This window comes from Hemibagrus wyckioides, linkage group LG07 (assembly GCF_019097595.1).
Source record: "Hemibagrus wyckioides isolate EC202008001 linkage group LG07, SWU_Hwy_1.0, whole genome shotgun sequence".
Classification (NCBI taxonomy): domain Eukaryota; kingdom Metazoa; phylum Chordata; class Actinopteri; order Siluriformes; family Bagridae; genus Hemibagrus; species Hemibagrus wyckioides.
The window spans coordinates 21,672,184-21,687,400 of NC_080716.1; the positions used below are offsets into that span (position 1 = coordinate 21,672,184).

At 38.0% G+C, this 15,217-nt stretch overlaps 2 protein-coding genes across 4 annotated transcripts; one reads left to right on the top strand and one right to left on the bottom strand.

Moving 5' to 3' along the window:
• The first annotated feature begins 1,550 nt into the window (after positions 1-1,550).
• LOC131355601 (ras-related protein Rab-39B-like) lies at positions 1,551-6,539 on the top strand. Of its 3 annotated transcripts, XM_058393995.1 has the most exons (4): positions 1,552-1,785; positions 1,929-1,997; positions 3,355-3,575; positions 4,760-6,538. In XM_058393995.1, the coding sequence occupies exons 3-4, from the start codon at positions 3,361-3,363 to the stop codon at positions 5,184-5,186; spliced, it is 642 nt and encodes a 213-aa protein (XP_058249978.1). In that variant the 5' UTR covers positions 1,552-1,785; positions 1,929-1,997; positions 3,355-3,360; the 3' UTR covers positions 5,187-6,538. The 3 variants fall into 3 exon arrangements, with proteins under 3 accessions (XP_058249977.1, XP_058249978.1, XP_058249976.1); XM_058393994.1 differs by lacking the exon at positions 1,929-1,997 and having other exon boundaries at positions 1,551-1,879; positions 4,760-6,539; XM_058393993.1 differs by having other exon boundaries at positions 1,552-1,997.
• A 1,391-nt stretch (positions 6,540-7,930) lies between these two features.
• Positions 7,931-12,953, bottom strand: vbp1 (von Hippel-Lindau binding protein 1). The gene is made up of 6 exons (XM_058393997.1): positions 12,805-12,953; positions 11,573-11,697; positions 11,124-11,190; positions 10,871-10,969; positions 9,898-10,036; positions 7,931-8,612 (listed from the first exon to the last, which is right to left on the bottom strand). Exons 1-6 carry the CDS (start codon positions 12,883-12,885, stop codon positions 8,536-8,538), a joined length of 588 nt encoding a protein of 195 aa, XP_058249980.1. The 5' UTR covers positions 12,886-12,953; the 3' UTR covers positions 7,931-8,535.
• Positions 12,954-15,217: the final 2,264 nt, after the last annotated feature.

The window sequence follows — 15,217 nt, forward strand, 5'->3', positions numbered from 1 at the left end:
TTTCTTGCAAATAATAAAGCAAAATAATAATAATAATAATAATAATAATAATAATAATAATAATAATAATAACCTTAACACATAACACTTTTGTAAAATTATGAAGGAAAAAAAATGTATATAGTATATTCTAAAGAAGCATGGCTTTCGAGTATGTAAGGACTGACTACAAAACATTTTTAATGACATGTTTGGCCATTTGGGACACGTTTTCATTAGTTAAATTTCATCCTGAATCTCATGTTTAAAATATTATTTCTTGCATTTCAGTAACAGGATTTGAAAAATCCACCATTTAAGCACAAATAGTCATGGAGCATTTTTTTTTAGGAGCACTAATGCTGGGAAGGGCCTCTGTTTGCTCTCAAAGGAGCAACAGTATTTCAGTGAGGGAGGGAGGAAAAAAGAAATAAGAAAGAAAGAAAGAAAGAATGTCTATATATAAATAAACCACTGGAGAAGACTGCTGTGGAGCATCCAGGAAAGTCTGGCCACTTTCCAAAACTGCACTCCAGCAAGAAGAGAAGAACACATAAATACTTTCAAGTGTCATGTGTTACACCAGGTCTCAGCTAGCCTAGAAAATATCTCTATAGCCTTGATACTTCTCACCCAATCAAGTAACAAGTGTCTGTTTTAGGTTCATTTGAAAAATCGACAAAACTACATGTACTTTTCATAAGGTTTGCTTATTGAGATACTCCCTCAATAAGCTACTCTCTCTCTCTCCCTACTGTGCTGTATATGTGAGCCACATGGGACAGACATGAAAAAAAAACTATATACATGATGTAATGAAAATATGAAAATGAGCTGAGTGATCTGTATACTGTTTTACTGCTCAAATAAACCTGCATTAAACACAGCTTTTGCACTTCTATCTTCAAGTACATGTAGTGCAGGGGTGTCAAACCGTATCCACAAAGGACCAGTGTGGGGGCAGGTTTTCATTCCAACTGAGCAGAAGCCACACCTGAGTCTACTGAAAGCCAAGATCAGTTGATTAAACAGGTGGAATCAGGTTTGGCTTCTGCTTGGGTTGGAATGAAAACCTGCACACACACCGGCCCTTTGTGGATACAGTTTGACATCCCTGATGTAGTGTAATGTAAAGTCCTTGTAATTATTAACTAATTATTTATGTTAATCATAAAGTAGTTAATTATATACTTTGAAAAGTTCACTGTAACCATGTTTCCATATATAAAATTGAAAAAGAATTTTTCTTTTTTCATTTTTTTTTCTTTTTAGAAAAACAATTTTTAAGATTTAAAAACAAACAAAAAAAAAGTTCAACTAAATAAGGATACCTGCGTCTGCGACAAAGGCAAAGTTAAAGGAGGTTTTCTTGGAGAGAACAAATACAAATAATCATGTATATATTAATCATAAAATTTATCATTTCTGAGGGAGTTGGGGCTTACACAAAATAAGCCTTCGTTACAAAATAATATTTCCTAAACTAGAAAAGTTTCTTGGATGTTGTAAGAAGGCTATATACACTGAATCATACACTGTCTCAGCCCGTTAGCTGGAAGGTTTACTCCTGCGCCTCTCCTCTTTGGTTTACGGTAATGGTGCTGATGCGGGATGAGTCAGGTTGTGTGATGTCTCTGATACTGCTGCCATTTCATCAGCACAATTTCCAAACATTTCACTCCTCCAAAGCGTGGAGGAGATCCAAACCACCCCGAAAAAGGCGTCAGGACTGCTTTGACTTCTTAATGTCTGGGACTGCGAGAGCTGTTTTGCATGCACAGATTTAAAGGGACACGTTGCGTTGGTGTGAGATATCTGTTTACTACACTACAGTAGCTTCCGGGTGTCCTCTGATGTCTGTTTTGATCGCTGTTAGAGAGTAAGGAGAGACTGAAACAGGGTGTGTATGTGTTGCTTTGCCTTGTGATATGTGTGTGTGCGCTTTCTAGAAAGTCCATCATCCTGTCAGGACCATGGCATTTGGGTTTACTAAGCTCTGATTAACCCGACCAGACACCGTAAGTAAACTAACCTAACGTGGGCTTGTTTTTCCTTTTATTCTGTGATTCTTAAAATAAACGATAATGATGTATATATATATATATATATATATATATATATATATATATATATATATATATATATGTAGGATCTTGTAAACTGATCTCGGTCATAACACAGCCATGTTTCTGTCAGGTTAGTATTCACTGTTGTATAATATTTATTTAATAGAGTTTGAAGCAAAGAGTAATTGAAAGCACAACATGCTTCATGTATACACAGAGCTCATGCATACACTAATCTCAGTGAATATTTGCGATATAATTCTTTATAACCTAAATATTAGACAAGTGTCAGTAATGGCTCGTGCCATGGAGAGCATGTTGTTGATGTAGATCTCGCGGATAAGCGCTCCCCATGGCAACCGCCTCACTTCCGGTATGAGAGAGCAGGGCCGCGACCGGTTACTGCGTGTTTCAGTAGAGTTTAATCTCTGTATTAAATTAAAAACATCTCCGGCATTAAATTGTGATACATACCGTGTTAAAAATGTACAGCTTCGACCTGAATCAGAAAGGCCAATGTTTTATTTTTTATTTGTATTTTTTTGCTGTGTAAGAGCTCACATTCAGAGGCCAGGGTACAGTCAGAAATGTTATAAAGCTATCAGGATTATGATTATCATTAAAAGCAGTATATTTAGAGTATATTTATGATTTGGGGTATCTAATAATTGGGAATGCACAAGTTCTAACTTCCAAACAAAAAGTAAATAAATAAAAAAATAGCAGTAATGGAGCTCCTTTTGGCAAGTTATGCGAAGTTATTGCATGATGCAAGCATCATGTTGTTCATCGTCATGTGTGAAATGACCCATGGGCAAAACATCTGTCAGTGTATTGAATCAGAATATATCACATTAGAAAAATTGAATCAAATTCCGTTGTTGCAATATTTACTAGACTCAAAATCACAAAACAATCAAGTAGAAACACTTCCAGCAGGCAAAGAAGTTTCCGACTACAGTGGCTTCCTGTTCTGGTCTTGCCCAATATATTTTAATGTGGTCATAAGTGTCTCTGGTTATGCAGGAACCCTATGTTGAGACCTGGACTATGAAGTCTGCACTTCCAAGGGATGGCAAGATTGCCTAGACAGAAAATGGCCCAAAAACGTAGTGTTCCAGAACATTAGGGTACACTATAAAGTGTCTGGATGCAAGATCTGTTAAGAAAAGATGCAAAGGACTAATTAAAGAAATCAAGAAATTGAGTTTGAAGGACCAGGAAGGGAAGTAGTCTGTCTTTAGGCTATAGTATATATAGTGTATGTGTGCACCAAAAAAACTTCTTTTTCCCCATTTGATCTCCACAGATAGACATGGAGACAATATGGCTTTACCAGTTTCGCCTGATCGTCATTGGAGACTCCACGGTTGGTAAATCATGTTTGATTAGGCGCTTCACAGAGGGACGGTTTGCACAAGTGTCTGACCCTACAGTTGGTGTGGATTTCTTCTCTCGCCTGGTGGAGATCGAGCCTGGGAAACGAATAAAGCTCCAGATATGGGATACGGCGGGTCAGGAGCGCTTCAGGTATGGTTGGAACTGATGGATATTTACTGACCATATTCAAAGGATAGAAAGGTAGTGGAAAAGTCAACAATCAAATAAGTGCACATACTATATACATTTAGGGCTTTGTACATTACACAAGGATGAAAGCAATACATATACTTCTATTACATAATGACTTTGAACCTTTAGTAGACAACACATCAGGCTAAATGTACATCTATCTTTATCTCAGAGGTTGTTGTCCCCTTGGAAACCACAGTGAGGCATTTCTCCTCTGATGGTCAAATGTCTGTATAGTCCTTCAGTGGTGACAAATCTGTTCTTACGTCAATGAGAGATATTTCTGATCAGTGTGATTCACTGAGGCACATGTTATTTCCTAAATATGTAGTCACCCACACAACACTGTTTTTGTTGCTCACTCATGTCATTCTAATGACCTTGCAGAGAAAACTCTTTAAATCTCTTTATATAATTATTGTTTTTTTTTTTCATAAGCTCCAGTTCGGTGCTTCCACATAACTTCTTACTCTCTATTGCACGCTCATAGTTTTTCAGTCATGTCAGAGCCAATTAGGATACATAAAAATGAAGATTTTAACACATTTATACTCAACATTACAGTGTTTTGGGATTGTAGATATTGAAATGTTTTCTCAGAGCAGAAATGATCCTGAACAGTTTAGTCAGGTGACGTATCAATGTCTGTAAACACATTTAAAAGAATTCAATTTATCACTAAAATGTATGTATTTGGATACATGGTGCAGTTGTTTATTTTTTTATAATAGTCACACACTGGTGTCCTACACCACATCAGCAAGTCATCCAGTTTACTTAATGATGCTGGATAAAACTGGACACAGATTTAGGCAGGTATTTATAGTTGTGTATTTATGGAAACAATTTTGTGTGAGCTCCAGTATGAAGCAATGAAGCAAGCTTCAGACACCAAACAACTTCAGGCTGATTAACTAATTTGTGGGTACACTATTTAAAATAATTGTTAATGAGTACATTTTTTCCTGAATAATAAAATCATAGGCCTTCATATGCATCTGTTTTTGCCCATCAGTCAAAACGATCACATTTCCAATTCTTAACACAGAGCTGATCCTAGTTTCCTATTTTTGACCTCACTTTGTGTTTTGATGTCATGTGTTTTCCTCAGACTCTGTCACAACTGTCCATGCTTCTTGCAGGTCCATTACTAGAGCGTACTACCGTAACTCAGTGGGAGGCCTGCTGCTGTTTGATATCACAAACCGCCGCTCGTTTCAGAATGTTCGCGATTGGCTGGAGGAGGCACGCAGCCATGTGCAGCCACACACCATCGTCTTCGTGCTGGTGGGCCACAAATGCGATCTGGAGGTGCAGCGTCAGGTCTCCCGGCATGAGGCTGAGAAGCTGGCGTCTGTTTACGGCATGCGTTACGTGGAAACTTCTGCGTGCGATGCCATCAACGTGGAGAGGGCATTCACCGAGCTGACACGCGACATCTTTGAGTTGGTCAAGCATGGGGAGATCACCATTCAGGAAGACTGGGAGGGTGTGCGGAGCGGCTTTGTGCCCAACGTGGTGCATTCATCCGAGGAGGTAACAAAGAATGAGCGCCGGTGCTTCTGCTGAACCATCTAGAACCCTAGACTCAAATCTTCAGATCTCACAGAATAGAAGGACAAATTTCAATCCTTACTTATGACGTTACTCCTTCCCTGCCTGCTGAATGGTCCCAAGTCTCCACCGTCTGGTTCACTAGTTACTGCTCCTTATAGCTAACCATTTACATGACAGACAAATCTGTACTGACACTAACACATTTCAGCTTCTTCTTCTTCTTCTAAAAAAAGACAGAACCTTAGTCCAGCACCTTACATATCTGTCAATCACTTGAAAGCCATGACATGTTTCCCTTGAGGGTAAACAGCCTTTAGAGACTGGGTCTTCTGTAGACATGCACAATGGACAGATATTTCCATGAGAGATTAACCAAAAGCAAGGACTTTTTAAATGAACTACTGAGCTCAGAATGCCGAAATGCTGCTTGAGGTAAAAAGACTCCACTATGTATTATATGGTGTTCACATATTGTGTTCAGGCCTGAATATTAAGGTGACAAATCAACATTAATATTAACAACCTGCCTGTTTGTTTTTTTTGTTGCTTTGGTCTGCACACATTGACATGTTTGAGCAAATCCTGTTGCCAGAAATACAACTTTCAAGATGGATTACAAGCTTGTACTTTTGTTAACTTACCAAAGGGATTTATGTAAGCTTGTGAATAAAATGAAAGAGAAACATGGGAAATGAAGCGCACTATGACAAATACAGTTCAACATTTCCATCATGAAAAAGGAAATGTTTTTAAACTGTAATCCTTTTAGGGGATTTACGTAACTGAAACACATTAAAGAAGCAATGGTTTAAACTGTTATTCTTACCAACACCCTTTTCAAGCCCATTATACCTCTTACACTAACAAGCTTGTTCCCGATTTCTAATAGTAAAAATGCTGATTGTCACCAATTTCACCATAAATTGCTCTATAAAGCACATCAAATCGGACCAGACTGTTGTACACATCACTACTTTGACTGACGGCTGCACAGTATAATATTGCATGGTAATAATGATCACAATATTCTCCTCTACAATATGACAACTGTTTAGCACTGTATCCATATTGTGCAAGCTTTAGCACCATTGTGCTGGATTCAGTCTCCTGCATCCTTGAAGCACTGGCATACATTTCGATTGGGCTTCAGTTTTGGTTTGTTTTCCAGTGCATCTGAGCTCACGAGGACTGGAATATTAATGATGAGTGTACCTTCAAATAGTTGTGAATCACGCTGTACCTCTTTCTCAGAACCTTATGTACTAGAGATTAAAATATTATGGAAAAAAAATGGAGTTATTAGGTCTCGTGTCTGGTGTTGCAACCTTTTTGTGTTATCACTGGATGAGGGGGGAACTTTTTATAGAAGTATTATTTTAGAGGCACAAGAATGTAAATTAAGTTTTTTCTTTTATGATTTCTCTTGTTAAAATGAATCATGGAGAACAATTCCTGTTAAAGGAAACAGAGTATTCTGCATATTCAGCCTAAATTGCAGCGAAATATTTTCTTGGTCCACAACTGGAACATGCCTCAGAGACAAATACCTTGGCCATCCATGCCTTAAGACATGCTGGAATTTGAACGCAGTGAAGCTGGTAAACACTGGTGGTTTGCATAGATGTAAATACATGTCATGCACCACTGTATCTCATAAACTAAAATTTTGGAGGCAGGTTTTCTAGCAGTCATGCTCGCAACCTAGTGGCATCATAGCTTTAAAGCATGGCAGTCAAATGGACACTGGTGAGTACTAATGTTTTGAGAAGTAAAACTGTATTACGTATTAAAATGAGTTATATATTCCTCCGCACAAATCCATAAAGAGTTTATATGTATATTATTACAAACATACCTCTGTATAGTAGTCTTTGGTTTGTTGCCCAGTCCTTTCAAAAAGGAAAAACTGCCTCATGGCAGTAATCTGAAATTTGGACGTAAATGAAAGAAAAGAATGATGCTTGTTGATGTTAGGATTATTGTTGATGTTGCATTATAAAATAGAATTTTCCAACATGCAGCTCATAATTTACTAAAAGACAAAAGAATCATTTAAACACATTTTCAGGCAACATCTTTTTGACTGTCAACTGCCTGGTTTTGGGGGGTCTGTGCCCATTTTAGCCTCAGGTGACCGTTTTTGGTTGATATGGTAAAACTGGTAGTGACCTCCTATTGTAGTTCATCTACCTGTTGTATGTTCTGAGATGCCTTTCTACTCACCATGGATGCAAAAAGAGTTGTTATTTGAGTTCCTGTAGACTTCCTTTCAGCTAGATCCAGTGTGGCTATTCTCCTCTGACCTCTCATCAAAACAACCTGCAGACCTGCTGCCGTTTTTTATTCACAACATTGTGCAAACTCTACTGCTTGTGTGTGAAATCAGCCGTTATGGAAATGCTCTAAGCAGCCAATCTGACACCAACAACCACGCCACAGACAGAGTGAGAGAGATCACATTATTGATTTAAACATAAACTGAAGCTGGCTGTATCTGCAGGATTGTGCTGCTATAACAGAATTGGTTGAATAGGTCATTGCATGAATGAGCAGGCAAACATGTGTTCCTAATAAATTGGTCTGAGTGTTAACAGGAACAACTCATTGCAGACCACTATGAGTGTGCACACACACACACAAGCAATTTAGAGTCATCAGTCCATCTACTGACATGCTTTTGAGCAGAAGGAGAAATCTAGATTGATATATAACCATTGATATGTGATGGAAGAGGAAGAAAAACAACCCACAGACCATTTTGTTCACTTTGTATCTTTCCCTAAAGCTTTAAGTTGTTCATTCAATTTTAATGGATACAATTTAACAAATAAATACAGTTGAAAAAGAAGTAAAAAGGGAGAGGAAAAAGTAGAGGATTCAGTAGAGGTAAGAGCTGTGGAGTTAAGAGAAGGAGGAGAGAGATACGAGTAAGCAGGAGGAGTCAGGACAGATGGGAAGGTTAAGCAGTGAACACACTCTTCCCCTGAAAGGGTTTATTAAGCAAACTTTTCCCCTTTAGAGTAATCCACCCCTTTTATCCAGCACCCCGTCATTCTGACTTTTCTGAAGCAGTACATTTCACCCATTAACAGGAAACAGCTGAAACCAGCGTCATGAACACTGGACTCAAGTCAGAAGCATAAAAGAAAACAAAATGTGGAACAACCAGGAAAATGAAGCAAACAACTACTGATCATGAAAAGGAAAAAAAGAAAAAAAAGAAAACTGACATTATGACTTCTGTTTCATTTCCATTTCCTTTTTACTTGAAAAAATATTTTAAAAGTAACAAAAATCAATAGATAACAATGTGAAGGGAAACTGACTGGGGTGTTTCACTGATGGGGAAATGTTTCCTCCTCTAAGACCTCTCAGCTGATTTAAGAAGGTTGTCTTTGCTCCTCCTCTTGACGTCCCAGTTGTACACACGTGCCATATCTGAAGAACATGTTAAGGCCTACATTTGCTCATACAATTTTACTCAAAGAATCCTATATATTGAAAGACTAAATTCTGTATAGCAGTATAAAGACGTCTAGCTCAATCTCCAAACAAAAACAAAAAAAAAAATACTCTTACTGTTCCAAGACAAAAAAACAACAACCAAAGCCTCAAACCTTATAAGTCAGAACTGTTTATCTTCAACATAATTGATAAAAAATCTCTACCAATAGGAAAGCTGAGGAATAATACACTTAGGACCAAGCAACAAATCGGACAAAAGCAGCAACATTTATGCTGTGCTTATAACATCTGTGAGCACATAAATCTGGGTGTGATTTGGGAGTAGATGTGGTGGCTCAAGTGGTTAAGGCTCTGGGTCGCTGATCAGAAGATCAGGAGTTAAGCACCAGCACCGCCAAGTTGCCACTGTTGGGCCCTTGAGCAAGGCCCTTAACCCTTTCTGCTCCAGGGGCGCTGTATCATGGCTGACCCTGCACTCTGACCCCAACCTCCAAGGATGGGATATGCAAAGAATTTCACTGTGTAGTAATGTATATGTGACAAATAAAGGCTATTTCTTCTAGAAAGGAAACCTGCATAAGAGGACAATGAAATAATCTTGAAAGATCTTACCTTTTGATGGTAAAGGTAAGATCTACATCTACTGCATAATTATAGTATTTCCCATTCAAATGTTGAACACTATTTACAACTCGTAGCTCATTGTGAGGCGATTAGACATCCTGTTTAAAATTGTAGGACAAAAGCGTTCTTCCTAAACCCATATCGACATATTACATTTTCCCCATTTTGTTTAATTACTGGTGATTATTTGAAACAGGTTAATCTGATTAGATCTGACTATGCAAATGAATAATAAACAAAAACAGAGCCATTCTCAACACCGGACTGGGATCATACATGAAGATCTCTATCAGATACATCCTCTCTGATCCTGTTGAGCCAAATTGATAGTTGCAAGATATACTAGATCTATGTGGGCTCTTCAGGGAGTTCTGGCTTTATCTAAACTGCTGTTTTAAATTCAGATCCCACACTTCAGCTCAATGTGAAAATGCCAGCGCTGAGCTGTAGATTCAGATCTTTTCAAAACAAGATGCAGTAACTACATGCAATGTCAAAAACTACACAGCACTCAGTTAGATCATATAAAACAACAACCTCTGATCCATTTGTATTCAAACCTTTTTTCTTTTTTTTTTTTGAATAAGTGGCCAAGAAGCTCAACCTGGCAGGAGACACAGCTGTGTAAGGATACTGACTTCAGTCGTTGTGAACTGGTCTCGGAGGAAGTCCAGGTCCTCCTCTAGAGACTCCAGGTTTCGAGAAGCCGTGCCGAGATTCTTCTCCAGCAGTGTCTGAGCTTCATCTATATCATACTCCAACATTACATTGGCCTGTTACAGGAGGAGATCACCAATGAAGAAACCTACTGACCAGTTACCTCTGACACTGGAATTAAAATGTTAAGAGCTCAGACAAGTGCCTCTGAACTCTGAACATGATTTAACTGGTTTACACACACTGGATGGCTGATTCAAATTATATAGTCTGTGGAATTTCTTGACACTTGAATTAATGTTTTTTCTATTAGCATAGACTTTCTAAATTCTTTTGTGGAAAACCGAAAATGATTTAGGGAATGTTAAATACGAGATAGGAATGGTGGGAAATAGTGCTTTCTATGCCACAGGTTTCATAAATTCACTAATTTGTCTCATTCAGCTAATTCTGACCAGAAAACAGAGAATGAAGCTGGAGTTGAAAACGGTGGGAGCTGAAATTGTAATTTGTAGCCTATGTTTGGCTGTAAATTGAAGTGTGGTTTGATATGTCCTTGCTGTGTTTTATCAGCATTTAACTGCACTAATAAAACAACCATGCCCTGTGTTTTTTTTATTTAGCTACAGGAAAGATAACTAATCCTCTACTCAGGCAATGTCATGAAATCTGTAATATGGTATTAAGATTTGTAGAAGCAATTTAATAGAAAAGAGGGGCTGTTTAATTCTAAACATTTAATACCTTTATTGAGTTAAAAGTCACATTTTAATTTCTCAAATCATCTGTCCTCACTTTTTGTGCTATCAGATGAGGGACTAAAACGCTGTCTATACAAAATAGTAAAAGAGTTTGCTATTTACACATCATTCTGCCAAGGAGGACAAAAATTCCTCTGGTACACAGCCTATTTAAGCTGATATGGTCATGCAGTGCGTCCGAGGACTTACCCCAAGCCACAAACACACTTTATCCGTGGGTGGGACGGAGGCCTTGCAGTACACATTATCAGCCAATAGGAAATGTGTGTCCATTGGATCTGTAGTGTCCTGTAACGAGAAATGGACATGATACAGTATATATGAATAAATAGGAGATGGACAGTATATAGTCAGGAAGCTGTGTGACTACAGATAAACACAGAGACATAATGATCTGTAAAAGAAGTCATCAATAAGACTGAAAAAATTATGGTGAATTTACCTTTTTCTTCTGCATGTGCCGTAAGATTTCTAATGTCTGCTTGATTTGTGGAATCTGGTTTTTCAACCTGAATGAGCAAAAACATGTCTTAAACTAAAAAACCTCACATTTTATATAGCAGTGATCCTCACTCTCACACATGGTGGCACTGTTTCATGCTTCATTGGAACTCATGAAACCATTACAGCTCAAAATGCAGGGGAAAGTACCCATGCAGCAGAGTGGAGATATCACATACTAATAATAATTTAAATACTTAATGAAGATGATTCTTTGCTAGATTTAAAAAAAAAAAAAAAATCATAATGATAAAAATCACAAACACAAAGCAAAACCTTCATTATAGTTACTGTATATAGAGTTACTGACTGCAGAAATGATGAGTGGTTTGGTGTTTGACTCGACTTCCAGTTTCATTTGTCACAAGAAAGAATCAAAATTCCCCAAACCTCATTTTTTTCTGAACCAGGTTGAGTTCCATGTATTTATATTTCTGGTACTGTTCATCAAGCTTCCTCAGTACAACATCCGCCGTGTCATTGCCGGGCTGCTTCATAAACGAATCCACATCCTCCTACAGAACAAGAGAACAGCAGTCTTTCAGCAAAACTTCTGGATGTGGGCTTTGTCCCAAATAATATAAATAATCTTTCTAATGAGTACACCACTTATATTGACAATATTGATATCCAGTAGTATGCAATTTGAGACACAGCCCACTGCAATTCAAAACAAAAAAAAGTAAATGAAGTGTGTTTGAGGAAAAGGATGGAAACACATTTTTAGTCATATTTATCACACCATCATTCCCTTCACACCTCTATTACAGCTGGAGTTGACCTACTATTCCTCACATGTATAGAAGGACACTACACTGTGTGGTACTGGTGATTCAGTGGTTAAAGCTCTGGACTACTGATCAGGAGGTTGTGAGCTTGAATCCTGGTGCTGTAAAGCTTGCACTGTTGGACACTCGGTGTTGCTCAGCGTCTTCAAACTAAATCCTGACTCTTCACCAAGCAAATAAATGATTACTACAGTATTTAAATAAGTCCATTGACTTGTGTGTTTCTTTCTTGCTCTACTGTCTCCTCTCTCATGGGGTTTTAACTGATAGTATTCTTAGACACTGAAATGCAAGGACTATCAATAGAATATAGTTATATTGAGGATACAGAGCACAAAATGGAAAATGTATACTCCTTCACACTAAAATTTCATTTTAAACACATCTTTTCTATTGACATTAGGAAATAGTTTTACTTTTTCACCTTCTATCATTTTTTATACTCTCATCATATCATACATTTCAGCCCAGATCTGCAGAGCAGTAACACCCTAAAGAGAAAATAACCCAGAAAACAGTTTAACAGTTATAAATAATTATTTATATGAAAGTTAGGCTGAGTTTTCAGGAGCGACCACAAACTGAAAAAATATCCGCAAGACCAAGTCTATGGTTTATAATAAAGGCGAGCGCTAGCTTTAGCCTATTAGCCAGCATGAGCCACAGCCTTAAAAGGACACGGGGGAACTTCAGCTACTGAACCGTGTTAGCACAACGGGCTAAGCTAACAGATAATCTCCACGGTCTCTACTCTAATAAACATGACCACGCTTACAAAAAGACCAGTATTTACTCCACACATCATTTCCATTATTCTGACCAGTGATTACTCACTACAAACACTGCTTCAGGAATTCCTAAATGCTTTTTCTTATTCGCAGCTCCAGCACTGCTGTTCTCTATGGTGGCCGCCATTTTGGAAAGAACCAGACCGCTTCCTCTTTTACGTAGATGTAGATTTGACCGTCTCAGCGGCGCGAGAGCCTTTAGCATAAAGCTATACCATGGAGCCGAATTTAATATTTAATCATTGAGAAATAAAAAATAACACACACACATATAATATATATATATATATATATATATATATATATATATATATATATATATATATATATATATATATATACCTGTTATTTATTTATTATTTATATATATTGGATTTTTTTTTCATTTTACATTGTTCTGTGTTACATTATAAATGTTTAACTTTTTAAAGTGTTTCCAGGTTTCATTAAATCAAGTCTGTAATGGTCATTAAATCAAAAAATGAATCAGAATCACTTCAGCAAGATTTGTTCTGTTCATGATTAAAAATTACATTCCATATTTATTTGCTTTGATTTAGTTATTGACACTGATCTAAAATTCCCACCGATCAAGATAATATTAAAACCAGTGACAAGAAGTGAATAACATTGATTATCTCGTTACAGTGGCACCTGTAGTGGGATATATTTATATATTTATGTCATATATTTGAAAAGGGCTAAATAATGATGGCTAGATGACTTGATCAAAGCATCTACAAGCGTCTGAAGATCACGAGTGCTCAACATTCATTGATACCTGTGGGGAACGAAGGCTAGCCCATCTGGTACGATCCCACAGAAGAGCTACTGTTCCTCAAATTGTTGAAAAAGTTAATGCTGGCTATAATAGGAAGGTGTTAAAACACAGAGCGCATCACAGTCTGTGCATGGGGCTGTGTAGCAGCAGACTGGTCACATTGTCCATGCTGATCCATATCCACTACTGAAAGCACCTACAATGGTCACGTGAGCATCTATTATGTGTACAGCCAGGTGTGTGTGTTGCTTACCTGAGGATAAAATGGCAACAGGATGCATTATAAGAAGACGGCAAGCTTGCAGAGGCAGTGTGATGCTCTGGGCAATGTTCTGCTGGGAAAGCTTGTGTCCTGGCATCATGTGGATGTTAATTTGACACTCACCACCTTCCTAAACATTGTTGTAGACCAAGTACACGCCTTCATAGCAACAGTATTCTTTAAATGCAGTGGACCCCTTCAGCAGGATAATTAGATTAGATTAGATTAGATTAGATTAGATTAGATTAGATTAGATTGGATTAGATTAGATTAGATTAGATTAGATTAGATTAGATTAGATTAGATTAGATTAGATTGTCATTGTGCCGAGTACATGTACAGAGCCAATAAAATGCAGTTAGCATCCAGCCAGAAATGCATAAGAGGTATATTTACAGTAACTTACAATAAAGATATACAGCTATGGGGTGATAGGTACAGAAGAATTGATGTCTTTTGTAGAGGTGTAGTAGGAATTATAAATAGGTATAAAAAAAAGATCTATATACAGTATGTATGTACAATCAATGTATAGTAATGAAGATATGTTAAGAATTAACATGCTAAACAAGATATACAGATGGGTATGTGTATATTATACATATTGTTATGTACAGGATAAAAATGTACGGTAGTGCAAAACCAGTTTTTAATTTCTATAGTGCAAAGATGCCAGGTGAATAACAGTGAAGTAAAGTAAATGTACACAGATATTACAGTGTATCAGTGTGATCAGCTGTTCAGTAACGAAACAGACACAGCGAAGAAGCTATTTCTCAGGCACTAAGACACCTGAAGCACCTTCTGGATGCTTCTTCATTACCACTGATCGAAGATTAGCTTGGACGGGCTGATTGTGTTAAATGCTGAACTAAAGTCAGTGAACAGCATCCTGACTTAAGTGTTGGAGGTGTCCAGGTGAGTCAGAGCAGAATGAAGCGCTGTGGAGATGGCGCACTCTGTTGACCGTGTTGATCCAGAGTGGGAGGTAGACATTCTTGGAGGTGGTGAGGACCAGTCTTTCGAAGCACTTTGACATGATAGGGGTGAGTGCGACCGGACGAAAGTCACTGGGTGTCACTGCAGCAGAGTGCTTAGGCACAGGCACGATGGTAGCTGACTTAAAGCAGGTGGGTACAACTGCCTGAGCTACGGACAGGTTAAAGATGTCAGTGAAGACTCCAGTCAGTTGTTCTGCACAGGCTCTAAACACCCAGCCAGGGATGCCATCGGGGCCAGCTGCTTTACATGCATTGACCCTACTCAGAGTAGCACACACTTCCAAGGTGGAGCGAGTGAGTGGCTGCTCGTCTGGAAGTAGCTCAGCCTTGAGCATGGGCTCCATCCTCCCTTTTTCAAAAACAAGCATGGGAGTGATTTAGCTCGTCTGGGAGTAAGGCTGAGCTGGTAGTAGGT

What these genes read in the sequence shown, in the direction of transcription:
- vbp1 (XM_058393997.1), bottom strand. Translation starts at nt 12,885, where the DNA reads ATGGCGGCCACCATAGAGAACAGCAGTGCTGGAGCTGCGAATAAGAAA. An exon ending in GGCACATGCAGAAGAAAAAG is followed by an intron (nt 10,970 to 11,123) that starts GTAAATTCACCA and finishes TTCTCGTTACAG; the next exon opens with GACACTACAGATCCAATGGA. An exon ending in GTTCACAACGACTGAAGTCA is followed by an intron (nt 8,613 to 9,897) that starts GTATCCTTACAC and finishes CATGTTCTTCAG; the next exon opens with ATATGGCACGTGTGTACAAC.
- LOC131355601 (XM_058393994.1), top strand. Translation starts at nt 3,361, where the DNA reads ATGGAGACAATATGGCTTTACCAGTTTCGCCTGATCGTCATTGGAGAC. An exon ending in GCGGGTCAGGAGCGCTTCAG is followed by an intron (nt 3,576 to 4,759) that starts GTATGGTTGGAA and finishes TGCTTCTTGCAG; the next exon opens with GTCCATTACTAGAGCGTACT.